The following is a 17,873-nucleotide window of genomic DNA, read 5'->3' as shown; positions in this document are numbered from 1 at the left end:
AAATGAAATGTTATTCGGGTTTCCTCGCGGCCCTTCTCCAGCCCTGGCCACCTGGGTTTGGAGCGCGCGTGGGAGCGCATTTACACCCGCGCGCCCGAGTTCGGGCCTCCCTGCGAGCAGGGCGTGTGTCCAATTCCCGGAGGCTCCTGGGGCTCCCGAGCCGCTGCCGCTCGGTCCCAGAGCTGGAGGAGGCGTCCCCGGCTTAGGTCCCGTTCAGCTTAAGCTGGTATCACATGAGCCACAGGGGAGTGGGAACCCAGGCTGTGGGCGGGGGCGTGCGCGCCGGGAAGGAGCCGCCCCGTCCACCTATATGCTCGGTGGCCCCGCTGACGGATGCCAGGAATTCCCAATGAGAGGCGATGGGGGGAAGTTTGGGCAACTCGGCCTGGCCAATAGAGAACCTAGGGAGGGCTCTGCCCCTTCCCCCCGCCCCCGCCTGCCTCGCTCCGGCAGCGCGAGTGTGTGGGCCCCGCTCAGTGTGCGTGGAGATCAGGTCCGAGCGCCCGCCCTGAGGCTGGCAGTCCGCGAGCTCCAGCCGCCGCCGCCAGCAGCCGCAGCAGCCTTCGCGAGCAGCGCCGCGGCGGAACCGGGCGCAGGGGAGCTAGCCCGGCCCCGCTAGCACAGCACAGCCCGGCTCGACTCCCACCCCACGCCGGGGCAGTAGCAGCAGCAGCAGCCGCCGCCGCCGCCGGGAGAGAAGGTGGAGGAAGAAACCCAGCTCCTAGCACGCGCGCACCATCATGGACCATTATGATTCCCAGCAAACCAACGACTACATGCAGCCCGAAGAGGACTGGGATCGAGACCTGCTCCTGGACCCGGCCTGGGAGAAGCAGCAGAGAAAGGTCAGCAGCCGCCCCAGCCCACTGCTGCCCCCGGCCCGCTCCGCTCCGTTCCGCTCCGCCCGCCGCGCTAGCGGATTGGGGCTGGGAACCGGTTCCTGGTGCGCACGAGCGGGGGCGGGGGTTGCGCGCCCGCTGCTTAGTGGGGTGTTGGGTTACAGGCGTGGGGCGGAAGGGGGAGAGCCCCTGCCCCGGAGCCCGCGAACGCCCAGCCAGACCACGGGGCAGCGGGGCCGCCATCGGGCGGGTCGCTTTGGGGCTGGTGATCCAGGTCACCCGGCTGCCGCCGCACCATCCCGCGTGGGCAGGGCGCTGGGGCGGTGCTCGGGAGGCTGGGGCTGAGCCCCCGGCTCGGTAGCTGCGGCTCCGGATCGATTTCCCTTCCCTTGCCCGCCCCCTGGCCGCCTCTCCATATGGCGTGCGGTGGCAGCGCACTTCCTGGGCTGCCCGGGGCTGGGTAGCTGGAGGGGGCCAGCGGCGCCCCGCGCCTCCCCGCCCCAGCCCGCAGACCGAGGGGAGAGAGGGCGCGGAGGGGTCGGCCTGGAGGTGGACCTGCTGAAGTGGGGTTGGGTGCGCGAAAAGCCAGGGGTGCACGCGGGCTCCCCGGCGGGGCCTGTGGGGGCGGGGTCAGGACGGCAAACCGTTTTATTGCTTAACTCAGTGGGTTGTTAGTTGCGAGCGGAGGTGGGCTTGGGTCTGCGTCCTGCCCCTCCGAACCCTGCTCATTCCTGGGAGAAGGCGAATTTAGGCAACTTGGTTTGAGTTGAGGGGCTTCAGGGCAGGGGTTTGTTCCGGGAATGTTTAGGGTCATGGGGATCCCCGCTGAGCCACCGAGCCCTGTCCCAGTCTCGGTGTACCCGGTGCGCACTCCACCCCCGGAGCTAGGCTCGCGGCTGGCGATGGGACTCCGGCACAGTGGCCAGTGGCAGGAAGAGGTCAGAAACCACTCTTTGGGTGGGGGGAGGGCGCCCCAACACTGCCTTTGCTTCCTGCCTGCGCGGTGAGGTCTTGCCCCAGGCGGCCACGTACCCTCAACACCCCTCTCTCCCTCCTCCCCGCGCTGCCCGCTCCCATCCGGTCCCTCCTCGTTTCATCCCTCTTCGCCCCACCCCCATTCCCCCACCCCCTGCTGATCTGGGAATGGGGGTGGGGGGGGGACAGGATGGCGCGTCCCTCTGGATAGTGCGGTTAGGGCTGGGCTTGAGGGAGAACGCTCATGTCCAAAAATGGTAACATTCATTCCCTTTTTTAAACTTAAAAGGGGGGGAGTTGAGGGAGCCGACTGAAGTTTTTTTTTTTTTCAGCCAAAGGCATCCTGTATTAGCTCACTCAGGAATCCTAAGCCCTTTTACTCACTTCATCAGACAAGTAGAGGTAATTTAAAACACACACACAAAGGGCTTCCTCACAGCCAGTCGACCTGACACCCAGGCAGGCTTTTGCTGGGCCCAGCCCTAGGCGACATCCCAAGGTGCCCCAGCTTTGAGCTGACCTCTTGGAAATACAGCAGTTACTTAAGACCACCCCTTCTCTTCCCCTCTGCCCCCTCTGGGAGAGCCGTGGCAGTACCCCACTCACCCCCTTCTATCCTGGGACAACCGGGTGATGGTGGAGCAGAGAAGCGAGTGGGTAACAGAAATTCCCGTGGGGGCCAGGCACAGGGGCTCTTGTTAAATTTCAGGGTGAAGCCTTCCTTCTTGAGAATAGATTTTTAACTTGGACCCGAGCGATGAGATTAGGATGGTGGATGTCTTGGGATCACCGGTGGGGAGTAGAAGAGAAGGAAATTGTTGTTTACTGAGTAGCTACTTACTGTAAAGCCTAGGAGGGGTGGGAGGGACAGGACTGCCCGAGAATGAGAAATTAGGTCCTTTCAGGGACAGTGGGAGGACTCAGTTCCTGGGAAGCACAAACTCTTGTTTCCCCAGCACTGAGCCGGGGACCTGCCCAATAGTATTCAGTATTATCAAGTGAATGAATGAACATATTAAATATAGTTGGGAAGGAAAATTATATAGTGCCTTTCTCTCTCTCTTTATGTATATCTATTCATAAAACTCTGGCCGGGGTGGTGTGGCAACAGAGTGGTCTGGGACATTTGGTAATCTACTGGGCAAACTCAGCATTTCCAAAAGCTGGCATTGGCTGATGTGTGCCAGGCATTGTTCTAATCTAGTCACATATATTGTTCCAGTTGTTACTCCCCACAGCTCTGTGAGCCGGCACACAGGAGGATGAGGGAAGGCGGGGCAGAGGGGGAAGTTAACCAGCCCAGAGTTCCAGGCTGGTGCGGGGTGGGGCTGGGATGCAACCATGTTCGAGGCAGGCAACCTCGCCTTCCTTGTCCCTCGTTGGTTAAGGGAGGCGGGAAAGCTGGGCCTGGCATCCAGATCCTGCCAGGACCTCTGGACCGAGGGGAGCCAATGCCTGCTTTGGTGGGATTGATGGGAGGGAGCAGCTGGACAGCACGAGCTTTGGGCTGGACTCAGAAAATCTGGTCCCAAGTTTTTTTTTCTGCCATCAATTCGCCTTGCATGGGCCTCCATTCCCTCCTCTGTAGACTTCACCTAGTTCTCAGTGGCATATAAAGTGGTATTACCTGTGGAGAATCAGACTGAGCGTAATTTGTTGCTTTTGACACCCTCCCTGCTGACCCTGGGGAGCAAGCATTGGGTGAGACCAGAGCTGACCAGTGGACAGAGTCTGAGCATTCCAGATGGAGGCAGGAGAGTGGGGGGTGGGGAGGGGAGGACACAGGGCAGTGGGATACCAAGGCCACTGGCGGGGAGGCAAAGGACCCTGTTGTTAGCCCTGGTGCAACCACGACTGTTTGTGAGACTTTGGGCAAGTCGTTTCACTTCTCCCAGCTTTGATTAGCTCATTCAGCAAATACTTTTGGAGCACCGACCCTGTGCAGAGAGAGCGCCGAACCAGACAGGCAGGTGCCTGGCACTTCCATTCTGTTTTCTCTGTAAAAGGGCTGCATTCCTGCCCTGCTAACACCCTGGGGCTCCTACAGGGATTGGATTAAATGACGTGGAAGGAAGTGCTTCCTCTGAATGGTGAGGCCTGTTGCACATGCAGGTAGGAGTCTGCACAGGCAGGAGGCATGACTCAAGACCTGTGGCAGGTGGGCCGGGGCTTGTCCCTTCTTCAAAGAATGCTTCAGTGCAGAGCTCATCAGGCCGCACTCCCTGGCTTCAGACCCAAAAGGCAGCGGGTCAGAGATGTTCACTGGCCCACCGTCTTCCTGACCTTCCAGGCTGAGCCGCCAAAGCCACTTTCCTAGGGGCAGCAGGTCTGAACGCCTGTCTTTTTGGGTTGACCATAGTCCCCATGGATCTTGCCCATGCCCTTACATGTATGTGTGTGGGTGTCAGGCAGGCTGGACAGATCATAAGACTTTGAGGAGCATCCTGACTCTACACTTTCAGGCTTTTGACTTTGGGCAAGTCACATAACCTCTGTCAGTCTTTTATTTATATAAAAGGAGCTAAGCTCACCGTGGCCAGTTTGGCTCAGGGGATAGAGCGTCGGCGTGCAGACTCAAGGGTCCCGGGTCAGGGCATGTACCTTGGTTGTGGGCACATACCCAGTGGGGAGTGTTCGGGAGGCAGCTGATCGATGTTTCTGTCTCATTGATGTTTCTAACTATCCCTCTCCCTCTCTGTAAAAAATCAATAAAATATGTTAAAAAAAAAAAAAATGGGGAGCTAACCTCTCATCCCTTGTGGCTCAGTATATGAGCATCCACCCATGCACTTAAGAGGTCGGTGGTTTGATTCCCAGTCAGGGCAAATGCCCGGGTTGTGGGCTCAATCCCTAGTAGGGGGCATGCAGGAGGCAGCCGATCAATGTTTCTCTCTCATCAGTGTTTCTATCTCTCTCTCCCTCTCACCATCCCCCCTTCTAAAATCAATAAAAACATTTTTTTTTTAAAAAAAAGAAGCTAAGACCTGCCCTCATGCCCTCCCAACCCCCACCCTGCCACTGCCCCAGGTTGGTGGGAGAAGATCTGTAAAATAGCAGCTTCTGTGGTTCTCTCTTCCTTCTTAAATCCTGGAGGCTCTGGTTGAATGTGTATTTCCACAGGCGCTAGCCCTGGTTTGTTTTTTTTTGTTTTACATGTAGGAGCTTAATCAATATTTGTTGAGCTAATGGATGTTGAAACAGGCAGGTGTAAGGACATAGTTGTAAATAGGCCCAGATCCTGATTCTGCACCCACGTGGAGCCAGGTTGTTAAGCCAGGCCTCGGGAAGAGAGGCCGCCCTGTTTACACTTCCTTCTGGACTGCATGACCCGCACAGGAGCTAACCGTTCAGTGGGCAGGACGGCGAAGGTGGGGAGGAGCAGACATCGGCCGGCCTTGAAGGTTAGGACTCCTACAGCCGGAGTGGTGTCTGGCAGAAACAAAACCGGAGAGAAGAGGGCATTGGCTATGGCGTCTGTCCTCATGCCCCTCACACTTCTGACTCCGGCCGGCTTCACCTCTTGCCAGTGTCCATGGCGCAGGGACCCAGACTGCCCTGTTCTCTGCCGAATCCCTAGTGCCGAGCACATAGACGGGCCTGTTAGAGGTGGTCAAGAAATATCGCTGAATAATTGGAAAATGGTGTCATGCATGCCTCTGAACTCTGGGCTGGGGGGTGGAGATGGGGATGAAATGCTTTACATTCCAGATACACCACCCCATCCTGGGGCTGTATCTGGCTCCATGCTCTGCTGATAGTCATGCTCTGGGCACATTGGCTTCAACTCTAGGTCATCTCGAGCTGTGCGATCTACCTGATGACCCCAACCGGGAAATAGAGATAATAATCATTCCTGCCTATATAGTTGAGGTAAGCCAAGTATCGTACATAGAAAGTTTAGCATAGCACCTAGCAGATAGCCAGTGCTCAGTAAATGTTAACAATTTTGAGGAATCAGAATTTGTATGGCCTTTACCCAGTATGCTTTGAGGTAATATATAAACCCATCATAGAGGGAGCCAAGGCTGCCTAGGAATGTGTGGGAGTTGTGTCATCCTTGACCTCTGACCCTTTAGTCAGCTCTGGCTCATTCAGTGTCACTTGACCTCTGATTGCTCAGTGCCTTCACTCTAGAATGCTGTAAAATTCCTGTTCAGCCTTTCGCTACTTCCTAGATGTATAGGATGAAGAGGTGCGTGTTAAAGTGCTTGTCAGCTTGTTACAGGACAGGCAAAATGACCTCAAAATGGGAATTTCCTCTAAACGAGACAACCTGGGGGTGTCTGCAAGCCCTGCTGTCACACAGCTGGGGCATTCTTTGCCCTCCCCTCCTTGCCCACCTCCCAGCAGCTTACCCAGCCCTGCTTGGCTTCAGGACCTGTTGCAGGTGCTCTCTCGCCAGAGCTTGTCCACGTGAATGCATTGAGAACAGGTGCCCACTGGTTGTCGGAGTGATTGACAAAGCCTGAAGGAGAGAGTAGGGGGGCTGGAGCGTCAGGGCTGTGGGGACCACCTGTGCTGCCTAAGACAGACAGGGGTGAGACGGCCTGAGCGCTCTGTGAACCAGACTTTCCAGTTTTGAGGACTGATGGGACCTTGAGGGGCCGTCGGGGTCACTGGAGATGGACTTTAGGAGCAAGAGGCTAGCAGGCTCCTGCAGGATCCGTGGTCACCAGCCTTTTCAAATGGAGAAGGAAGAGACTCATTTCCCTTCTTGAGGAGGAGCTGGAGGCTGTTCCCAGCGGGGTGGGCGTGGGAGGAGGCCCTGACCCGTGAGCCCTTCCTTGTGGGGTAGTTCTGAGTGTGAGGAGGTCAGACCAATGAGTGTCCTGTAGTTTGGGGTTTGTGGTTGGGATTCGGGCCCCCTCTTTCCATCTTCTTGGGGAAGCTCTGGGGCTGGGCAGCTGGCCAGTGGCCACAAACCATAAGTTTGGCGTGAGGACTTGTCACACAAGACCTGGAGCCAGCCAGGGTGGGGCAGCACGAGCCTGAGCCGTGACCCTCGTCCCAGACCTGCTACTGTGTGTCTCCAGGAAAGAGCTGGAAGTGACTCTGCTTCTCCCCCTAGTTCCTTAACAGTGTAAGAATGTTGACAGTTTCTTACGGATCAGTCAGTGAGCGATGACTGAACTCCTCTTAGGTATCAGATGCTGTGCCCACGTGAGGTCATGGAAATCATGGTTTAGGTGGAGAGAGGACTTGAAAGACACAGAAAAGGACAACAGGCTGCATCAATAATGGCCAGAAGCATGGCCAAGACTAATGCCATGGTCACTGCAGGGCAGGAGCCCGCACGGCGGCCTGTGGTGGTGGAGAAGGTGAAGGGCTGGTGGCATTTGAGCTTCATTGCCAAGGATGGGCAGGATTGAAGTTTCTTCTGGAAAGCCTCCACTTCCCCTGGCAGCCAGGCTGTGGGGTGTGTGTGTGTGTGTGTGTGTGTGTGTAAGGAGGGGAGGACGGGAAGGGAGAAGGGAGAGGCTAAAAGGGCAGAGCAAGGGCAACTGCCTGTCCTCCTTGCAGGGCCCGTGGGCTGGGGGAACACCCCTCCTATTGTTCTCACTCCTTGTCCTTTCTTATTCTATTTGTTTCTCCCAGAACTGACCCCTCACCTTCCTGAGAGGCCAGGCTGTTTGCACAGCTCACAGGTGGGGCCCTGGAGCCCCATACCTCTGTGCAGGTGGTGTTGGGACCATTCCAGCCAGTTAACCCCACGTGTAACCACCCAGTGTTTTCCTGGGATCTGCTATTTGGCCGAGAGGCTGTGGTCCGAGGCCACCTTCCCCACTGCCCTGCTGTTATTCCCTCTGGGTGTGGTCATCTAGTTCCTCATCAAGGATACTAGAGCAGTCCTGGGGCCCACCAACTCCCCAGAGGGGTCATGCCTGAGAGGCCTTGGGCGAAGGAGACCCCCTTAACCTGGTTCCTTAGTCCTGGCCAGGCTGGGTCACCCTAGTCAGACTCATGATTCAGCCCAGGCTTCTGTTTCCATCAGCTCAGGTGCCAGCATCCTGCTAAGTCTGAATTGTCCACACGTGGCCCTGATGGAGGCAAGGAGCCTTGGGAGTGGCCCGGGAGGAGACCCAGCAAACCAGGGCTCAGAGCCACCCTGGAAGCCCACTTCCTCTTAACACGTGGCCCAGATTTCTCGCTGGTCCTTAGGCTGAGCATCAAGTCCCAGAATCCTTTCTTCTCAGCAGGTGGGAGGTGAACGTATGGAAAAGGCTGGCCCGGTGCTCTCTGCCCTCTCATGTGCTCTGCCCCCGTCCTGTCCTGGCCGGGGATTATCTGGCAGGATCTCAGTGTGTAGGACACCAGGAGTAATACATCTGTCCCAGAGCTATGACCCCAACCTGCTCCCTCTGTGTGCCCCATTCAGCCACCAAATGGCAGCATTGGTTACAGAGGGGCTGGGTGGGAGTGACCGCGCCCTAGGCCAGCTCCAGCCCCTCCTAGAGAAATCGGCCAAAACGGCGGCAGTCCCCTGCAGCCTGGGCAGGGCCACCTTCCCAGACCCAGAGCTAGGAGCAGGACTGGATTTTTTTTTTGTTTTAAGTTAAAAAAAATTTTTTTAAAATATATTTTATTGATTTTTTACAGAGAGGAAGGGAGAGGGAGAGTTAGACACATCGATGAGAGAGAAACATAGATCAGCTGCCTCCTGCACACCCCCTACTGGGGATGTGCCCGCAACCAAGGTACATGCTCTTGGCCGGAATCGAACCTGGGACCCTTGAGTCCGCAGGCCGACACTCTATCCACTGAGCCAAACCGGTTAGGGCTAAAAAAAATTCTTATAATAACCATAGCTTCTCACGCTCTCTGAGCACATGCTAAGTATCAGGCACTGTCCTCAGGACTCTGCATGCATTAACACATCTAATACTGTGAGGTGGGTCCTATGTTGCCCCATGTCACAGATGTGAAAACTGGCTCAGAGCAGCTATATGGCTTTTCCCAGATCACACAGCCAGCAAGAGGGGAGCTGGGATCCGAGGCCGGGCGGTGTGGCTCTGGATTTGCCTCCTCACCACTTTGCTCTGCTGCTTATAAAGGGAATGCTCCTGTGTCTAGGAACATTGAACCAAAGGCAGACATACAGAGCAAAACCCAGTGATGAAAACATTCTGGAATTAGTGGTGATGGCTGGCAACTGTGTGAATACACTAAAAACCACTGCATGCTTTAAACGGGTGCCTTTTATGGAATAGTTACATCTCAAAAAGCCCTCAGAACATGCTAAGTAACATAAAGAAGCAAGTGACGATGGCCTGTCATCCTTTCATCCCACCTCCCAGCGGTAAGAGCCCGAACAGGAGTTTCAGGTGCCCTCTGCCACCGTGTCCCTCTTCCTGTCATTCCTGCGTCCCCCTTTCTCTCTCCTCACTGTCCACTCCAAGGCCAGGGACTTGAGTTTGTGGTGAGTGAGGTGGCGGGGGGAGGGAGGGAATAGAAGAGGAAAATAATCAAGAAGGGCAGCTTTCACAAAAAGTGTGATGTGGCCCTTTTCTTGGAAATTGCTTAAGGATGGATCATCAGAAGGCTGGGGTTGGGGAGGAGAGGTGGCCTTCCTCATTTCCCCACTGGACCTTCGTCTGTAAACCCTGTTGGCCTGGGATTGCTTCTCACCTCTGCCGTCCCCAGGGTTAACAAGGTGGGGGTCCAAGAGGGGCAGCTTTCCCCAGAGTCTGAGGCATGGGGAGGGTCAGAGTCCTCCCCTAGGAGGCAGCTGCACCACTCTTGGGTTGCTTAGCAATAGTGGGAAAAGGTGACTTAGCCCACTACAGAGGTAGGGGGAAGAATAAAAGGCAGCCAGGGATGGAGGTGGGAAGTAGATGCAGAGGATGCTGTTACCCTGGAAACCGCCTGCTTGGTCCTTGGCTACAGTGGGCTACTGGGCTGGGATCCACTCTTCATTGGGAGGTTGTAGGGTGCTCTCCGGGCCTGTCCCCCACAGTGTTGGCGAATGGAGGACAGAGAGACCCTTCCTGTACATGACCTGTGTGTGAGCTGTGTTCTGTTGGCAGCCACATTTAACATTCCCAACAGCCTTGTAAGGTATGTGGGATGATCACACTTGATAGATGAAGATCCTGAGCTTAGATATAAAAGGACAGGCTCACAGCCACACAGCAGGAAAGGGCTGGGATGAAGGTGCTGGTACCCTTGGTTTCCAAAGGAAACTCTCATTTTGATTTAAAGCATTTCACAGGTCCAAGATCCAGGAGGTAACGTCAACACTGTTCACCTCCTGGGAGGGAAAGAGAAGATGGGAGAAGGAGGGCTGAAAGGAGAATTACTTGTTTTATTTTTTTAAAAATATAGCTTATTGATTTTTTTATAGAGAGGAAGGGAGAGGGATAGAAAGTTAGAAACATCGAAGAGAGAGAAACATCGATCAGCTGCCTCCTGCACACCTCCTACTGGGGATCAAGATACATGCCCTTGACCGGAATCGAACCTGGGACCCTTGAGTCCGCAGGCCAACACTGTATCCACTGAGCCAAACCGGTTAGGGTGAATTACTTGTTTAATATCAACCAACCAACCAACCAACCAACCAACCAACCAGTATTTATTAAAAACATCTCAGTTCTCCAAATAAGTAATAAGACTAATAGTTCACACTGATTGAAGGTTGCCTGGTTTTGATGACTTCAATCTGGTCAGCAACCCTTTGAAGAAGGTTATTTTCCTGTTACAGACGGGAAAGTGAGGCTCAGAGAGGTTAAGTAACTTGCTTAAGATTGACCAGCCAGTAAGCCAGGTGCGGAATGAGCCCAGAGAGATTGATCTCAGAATTCATCTATTAACCAGAAGTACAGACACGGCCTTTGCTTTAACTGAGAGACAAGAATGTATAAATGAAATAAAAAGGAACAGCTCAAGATGGTGTATAATCAAGTACTCCTGAGATTCAGGATTTTTAACATTTATGCTTTCACATAGGGTTTTCTTTTCATTAATCACCATGCGCCAACTTGTGAGGTCCTATCCCCATTTCATAGACAGGGCACGTGAGGCTCAGAAGGGGGAGGTGACTTGACCGGGTCTCACAGCCTGAATGGCGCAGAGTTGGTTTGGAACCCAGGTCTCTGAACGGAGGGTCTGTGAGGCTCGCGGGGTGGGCATGGGTCTTGCTGAAGTTCCTTTTTCTGGTTGAAAAGGTAGTAGAGGATTGTAGTTGTATTTCTCTCCACTTTCAGTAGAAGGAGTGACTGTCAGGAATAGACTCAGGTCCCCTGAACCTAGAGGACCTCACGGGTCGCCCTTGGCCCAAGTCGAGCTGATCTCTGCTTTTACGACGGACTTCCCTGCTTTAAGATTCAATCATGTCCCCCGCCCTCTCTGCTGCTTCAGTTCCTTCAGCCTTACCTGCTCCTGTTGGTCCCTGTGGTCCCCGGGAGAACCAAACAGGATTGATGGAACCAGGTAGCTGAGGCTCAGTGTTATCTCATTTGTTGAAGCCTGTGCACGTGAAACCCAACGTTAGGGGTTCTTGTTTAAGCCTTGAGACTGTTAAGGAAGTTAGTGAGGGAAAGCTTGGGGGCTTAGGTTGGGGTAAGCAGTTTTGGCTTTACGCTTTGTGGGCCAGGCCAGGGAGAAGACAGTATCCTTCCTGACCCCCCAGTTTTGAACCTTTGCCCCCAGGGTCTAAATCTAAGCCCCCCCCCCCCCCAATGGTTCAGTGGAGGGCACAGCAGAGTGGCGATCACGGGGGTAAGGGGGCCTTTCCTACGAGCTGTCTCCTCTCTACCTTACCTTTCCTGGTTTTTGGGGTGGCTGGTGCTATGGGACGGTGCAGGCGGTGGCCACAGGCCTGTGAGTTGAGACCAGGCCAGGGCTTGCAGGGGAGCATTTTTATGGGCCTGAAGATTTATTTTTTAAAAGCCATCTGTGAAGCCGATGATAACCGATGGGCGTAGAGCGGAGTGGTGCACAGCTCTATTTTCAAATCATCTGTAGGTGAAATGACGCCGGGGGAGGGAGCGGCGAGGTGGGTGGCCTCCCGCAGGCAGGTCTCCTAATGGAACTTGGCTTTCCGTCTGGGAAGAGAGGTGGCGAGCCTTGCATGTGGGTGGGAGGGGGCTTGCTGCAGCCAGACTCCCTCTTTTCTCCTGTGTCCCGTGTGGAAAGGTCCAGGCCGAACAGCCTGAGGTTTGGGGATGGAGGGATACGTGGGCTTTTCATTCTAAGTCCTCACACCAGGAAGCAGGTTCCCTACCATCCCTAGTGTGAGGGCCTGGGCGTGGGGGTGGGGGAGGGCAGCCGCTTTTGCCAAGGTCCTGCTGTCTTGACCTCTGTGTCTGCCTGGGTCTGTGCGTGAGTGTGTGAGTGCGTGTGTGAGTGAGTGTGTGAGTGAGTGTGTGAGTGAGTGAGTGTGTGAGTGTGTGAGTGTGTGTGTGAGTGTGTGAGTGTGTGAGTGAGTGAGTGTGTGAGTGCGTGTGTGAGTGTGTGAGTGCGTGTGTGAGTGTGTGTGTGTGAGTGCGTGAGTGTGTGAGTGCGTGTGTGAGTGTGTGTGTGAGTGAGTGAGTGAGTGTGTGAGTGTGTGGTGTGTGTTGCTCCCAGAAGCCCCTCTGTTGTGTTTGGCCGCTGCTGTGACTTTGGCAGAGCAGCGGCTCCCTTTCAAACACCGCGGACATCCTCCAGATAATGCCTAATGGCCCTTTCCCCTCGAGTTCCCGATAGTTCGGAAAGGCCTTTCTTTCCAGGAACCCAAAGCGCTTTTGCAGACTTTGCCCTGGGAGCCGGAGGCGGCGGCTCTCGAATCCCGCTTTCCTGGAGCGGGGGAAGCGGGGCCAGACCCCGGTTTCCTGCCCTTCATCCCTCCCGGGGACTGTGGAGCAGCCATCACTCGCACCAGCCCTGGGGCTCTCTTTAGAAATTGGGATGATTTCCCAAACGTTAGCCCCAGTGAAAGACACCTTTTTTTTTTTAAGTTTTTAAAAAATGGTTTAAAGTATTACATATATCTCCTTTATTTTTCCCCATTGACCTTCCCCCAGCCTCCCCTACTCCCTGTCGCATGACACCTATTTTTTTTTAAAGTTAAGCAATAATAGTGAATTTAGAGGTTTGTTGTATAGAATCAGCTTTTTAAAAATTAAGGAATGCCACACTGGCATCTCGATGGGGCTGCTTGGCACGGGCAGTGAGGCCTCAGTGGGCTGGGGGACCTGCCCCTCCCCCCTCCCCCAGTTCCCTTTCCACGGGAGCTGCGGGTTCAGGGGAAGGCCCAGCTTAGGGTCACCTGTGGCTCAGGGAGTGTATCTGGGAATGAGGAGCTGAGCAGCATCTCCCCTCCCCCAGCTGAGAAGTGCTAACCGGGGACTGTGCTGTGGGCCGGCACGTTGCTCAGTGTTTCACAGATACTGATTCAGGTAATCCTCACAGCACCCTTTTGAGGTGGTGGCGCCGGGGGGGAGGAACATTCAGAAAGGCCTGCAAAGGCTCAGGTGGTCACAGCTGTCCTTTCTAGGTTTTCTGCTCTCGAGGCCAGTTCACAGCGACCATGGACGTCATAGACAGAGTTGAGGCCGGGGCGTGCTTTTCTCCAGCCCCATTCCCTTCCCTCACTGGGCTTAACCACTGTCTGGTTTGGTGTTCTCGTTGTATGCGCATGTTTATGTAGTTCCTGCTTGCTTGTGTAGTTGTCTTTTTGCGCCTGTTTAAAACTTTGCAGAAATGGTGTCTCCCCGCGCACCCTGCCCCGTCGGCTCACACCTCTCTGCATCCCGGAGCTGCCGACGGACTCAGCATCCCATTTGTGGATGAGCCGGCCGAGGCCCGGGGGGGCCGGAGGACTTGGGGGTTTGCCCAGGTCACACAGCTGCGTACAGATGGCAGGTGGGACTGGAAGCCGGGCTTCCTGCCTGTGCGGGTGGTGCTCTCTGCCGCGGGGCCGCCCTGGGCCCCGCCTGAGTTCAAAGACTCCCTGGTATTTGATGAGGGAGGGCAGGAGGAGTCAGTTTCAGTTTCTTTCTTTCCTCCCACGTGTGTTTTTGGCTCCTGGCTCCCGGGCCCTGGGGGCACGGCACCCTTGCCCAGTGCCCTCTGTCCCCGGGGCTCTGGGAGTCAGGGTATTTGGGACTCACACAGCTTTGCCATCTTTTCTCTTCCCCGGGTAGCAGTGGTGCTTTTATGGCTCCTCGAGGAGGCAAGCAGGCAGGGACAGAAAGCTGCTGTGAAAGTACTTGGGAATGCTGCTGCATGGATTTCTGCTTCACGTCCCACAGCGGCGTCTGGCAGCCTGGGGAAGCTAGCCGTGCTGTGCGCGCAGTTTTGGAAGAGGCCAGAGGAGGGGAGCCACGCCGGGATGAGCCCCTCTTGGCTGGGAAGGAGCAGCCAGGAGGCGCAGTTATGCCTCCCTGTCCGGGGTTTCCTGGCTCTGGCCTTGCTTCCTTTTCCCCTGGCTCTGGGCCCCGCAGGCCTTTGCCTCCCGCACTTAGCGCCTGGGTGGATGGGCTGGAGGGAGCTGGGAAGCACGGACGTGCTGGCAGCGTCTTGGCAGCCTCCTCACACTTGCTTTGGCCACTGTTGTGCAGCGCTTGGCGCTGAGGACACTTGGAGGGCTCTCAGGGGATGTCACTGATCTACGACTGCCGTGGGGCTCCTCGGATGATTGAAGGTGGATTTGTGGGGTCTCCTGGGGCTCTCTAGTAAGGGACCTGTTATCGGGGCTCCTGGAGGCTGTGCCCCTGAGATTCGGACATGCTCATGCCACCTCATCCCAGAGGCCTGGAGATTAGCAGGATGGGGGGACAGGGGGGAGCTGTGGAGTAGGACAGTGGCTCTCAACCTTGACCGTACATCAGAATCACCGGGAGGGCTTGTTAAACACAGGTTCCTGCCCCAGCAAGTTTGGCTCAGCGGATAGAGTGTCGGCCTGCGGACCGAAGGGTCCTGGGTTCAATTTCGGTCAAGGGCACAGACCTCGGTTGCAGGCTCTTTCCTTGGCTCTGGTTGGGGCTCACGTGAGAAGCAACCAAGCGATGTGTCTCTCTCACATGGATGTTTCTTTCTCTCTGTCTCTCCACCTCCCTTCCATTTGCTCTAAAAATCAGTGGGGACATACCGGGGTGCGGGGAGGCGGATGAATAAAAACAACACCTCCCCCCAGATTGTGGGGACCCATCCTCAGAGCCTGTCATTCGGTAGGTCTGGGGTGGGGGCTGAGAATGTGCGTTTTTAACCGAGGGCACTTCAGAGTTTCTCGCAGAGGATGGAGAAGAGGAAGAATCGGGGCTGGGGCTGTTTCTACACTTTATGAGAAAGGCCTTGAGGCCGATTGTGACTGCTGGTATTTTCCACCTGCCACCTCTCCTCCCTTCCCCAAATAAGTATGTTTTTTCTCCGAGAGGCCCGGGCTTGGAGAGATGTGCTCCTGTACCCCGAGGAAGGGTAACTCCTCAAGAGCCTCCTGCTGGCACATAGTAGGTGCTCCAAGCATTGGATGAGATGAACAGTGAGGGGCCGTGCCTTTGGAGGGCGTGTGAATGCCACAGCCCAGCATTAGACGCCTGGCAGATGCTGAGGTGCTGGGTGGGCTGCTCAGGGATGGGGCTGAGCCCAGTACCCGGAGCAGCGCCTGGACTGGCCCCCCCAGCTTCAAAGGTCTGCCCCGGGAGGCTGCCCGGGGCCAGGGAAGCTGGCCTTGTGCTGGGGCCGGGGTCTTCCCCGGGTGTCAGATAGCCGTGGCGGGAGCTAGCACAGACCCAGGCTCCATATTAGGCAGGCAGCGGCGGTTTCTGCTCTTTGGGCCGGCGGCCCACTTCGGATTCCTCTCCCGAGGCGCTGGCCGTGCTCACACGTCCCTCTGCTCCCTGCCTATTGCATTTGGCCGGAGCCCCTACTTGAGAAAGTCTTAGGGAGTTTCTTGTCCTCGTGTGTGGGTTCAGGGGCCTCAGAGGAAGTAAAGCCTGGGCCTGGGTTTTCCTTCTCCTCGGCCCAGTGCCGTGGGTCCTCTGGGGTGTGGGTGCCGGCAGCCTTCTGTCCTTAGCCGCAGCGTCCCGGGGCGCGTGGAACCAGCCAGCACCTCTGGACCCTCCAGCTCCCAGCGTGCGGGACCGTGGCCCAACTGCTTTCTGCTTTCCTGTTGGGACCCTGCGGGGTGGCATTGAGGAGAGGAATAGGCGTGCAAACACTGTCCTTTTTTAAAAAATATATATATTTTATTGATTTTTATACAGAGAGGAAGGGAGAGGGATAGAGAGTCAGAAACATCATTGGGAGAGAAACATCGATCAGCTGCCTCCTGCACCCCCCCCACTGGGGATGTGCCCGCAACCAAGGCACATGCCCCTGACCGGAATCGAACCTGGGACCCTTCAGTCCACAGGCCGACGCTCTATCCACTGAGCCAAACTGGTCAGGGCCAAACGCTGTCCTTTTTGCACTATTAGGCCAGAGACCTGTGTGGGAGGACCCTGTCTTGTCCCCTCAGCATAGGGAGTACGATTGTGTTTATGTACCAGGGCCCCAGGAGACCTGTCTTTCTTAAAATATGTTTTTATTGATTTTAGAGACAAAGGAAGGGGAGAGGGGAGAGAGAAATGTGGATCGACTGCCTCCTGCACGCCCCCTACTGGTGATGGAGCTCTGACCAAAATTGAGCTGGTGACCTCTTGGTGCATGGCATGATGCTCAACCCAACTAGCCGCACCAGCCGGGCCTGGGGTCTTGTCTTAGAGCTGCCTGTGGCTGCTGCATGATGTTGACAAATCACACTGGATCCTTACCTATAAAATGAGGGGGCTGGCCCTCGCCGATTTGACTGAGTGGTTGGAGTGTTGGCCTGTGGACTGAAGGGTCCCCTCTTCCCATTCCGGTCAAGGGCATGTGCCTCAGTTGCAGGCTCGATCCCCTGCCCCTGTCAGGGTATGTGTGGGAGGCAACAGATTGATGTTTCTGTCTCTCTCTTATCTTCTCCTCCCTTCCACTCTCTGAAATAATCAATGGAAAGAATATCCTCGGGTGAGGATTAACTAAAAAATGAAAATGAGGGGGCTGGGCGATAGGATGGCAGTGGTGCTCTGTAGTAGTAAGCGTCTCACTGGGGTTATTGCAGGGAGATGACCTCCAGGGTCCGGCTCCACACCAGCACTCTGCGTGTCTGTCCTCTTGTCAGGGGAGTCACTCAGCTGTCAAGCATTTCTTGAGGTGACCTTGAGGTTGACCCAGGGCTTCCCAGCCTGGTCCTGAAGCTGAACTGCTCTGCTAGCACAGTCTCTTATCTGTAGGAGTCTTCTGTGTCCTCAGCTTTCAGGAATTTGCTCTTACCCTCTAGGGCGGGCGTGGGTGGACCAGGTAAATGAGCTTTTCTTATGGATCCAAAGTGCTCTGTGTCTGGGCCCCGCACTCTCTTACTCTGGAAATGCCTGCTGGGGGTGTGGCCAAGTGGGAAGCCAGGTGCCCGGGGAGGGAAGGGTAGGGGAGGCCTTGTTTGGGGTTGGTAAAAGTTCCTTAGCTCTGTTTGCTAGCTCCGGGGGTGAGGGGTGGGGTGCATGGGGGCGGCTCAGGAGGAGTGGGGAGGGCATCTCTGCCCATTGCAAGGTGGACTGGTCATAATTGGTCCTTTGTGTAAGCTTGGCTGCCCCACAGGCCTGGTGTGAGGGAGGTGGCCTGCCTGTGGCTCAGTGGGTAGGAGAAACCCCAGCCGGAGCCAGGGAGCAAGGATTTCAGTCTGGAAATTGCCCAAGGGACTGATGCCAATAAGCAGCCTTGTTTTTTTACTTTGTTTACTCTCAAAACCCAGCTCTATCCCTTCTGTCCCTTGTAATTTGAAGAAATATAATCATCGAATGCCCAAGCCAGAAGGGACCTAGACTGTCACCTGACCCTTGCCCCTTAGATGAAGAGACTGAAGTCCATAGTGGTGATCTGACTTGTCCAAGGGACACATTGCCATGAATGCATTCCTGATGGGGATGGTTTTGATAAAGGACTCTTTATTTGGGGCACATGTAAGCCGTCTTCTGAAGTCATCCTTCTGGGTGGGCTCCAGAACACCTGTTGACAGACAGGCAGGTTGGGCTTGAAGGCAGATGGAGCTGCTAGGTTCTG

General features: G+C 55.5%; 1 protein-coding gene across 3 annotated transcripts in view; it reads left to right on the top strand.

The window, feature by feature from the left end:
* The first annotated feature begins 442 nt into the window (after nt 1-442).
* Nucleotides 443-17,873, top strand: part of ACTN1 (actinin alpha 1) — a 92,912-nt gene continuing 75,481 nt past the window's right edge. For 2 of the 3 annotated variants that reach the window (XM_079767509.1, XM_079767510.1), the window contains exon 1: nt 443-845. In XM_079767509.1, coding sequence (XP_079623635.1) covers nt 741-845 — 105 coding nt within the window. In that variant the 5' untranslated portion in view covers nt 443-740. The remainder of the gene's footprint in view (nt 846-17,873) is intronic. The other variant, XM_079767508.1, reaches the window with a different exon arrangement.

Source organism: Cnephaeus nilssonii, assembly GCF_951640355.1.
Source record: "Cnephaeus nilssonii genome assembly, chromosome: 4".
Taxonomy (NCBI): Eukaryota; Metazoa; Chordata; class Mammalia; order Chiroptera; family Vespertilionidae; genus Cnephaeus; species Cnephaeus nilssonii.
The sequence above is the reverse complement of the archived record's forward strand: the minus strand, read 5'-3'. Positions and strand labels throughout refer to the sequence as shown.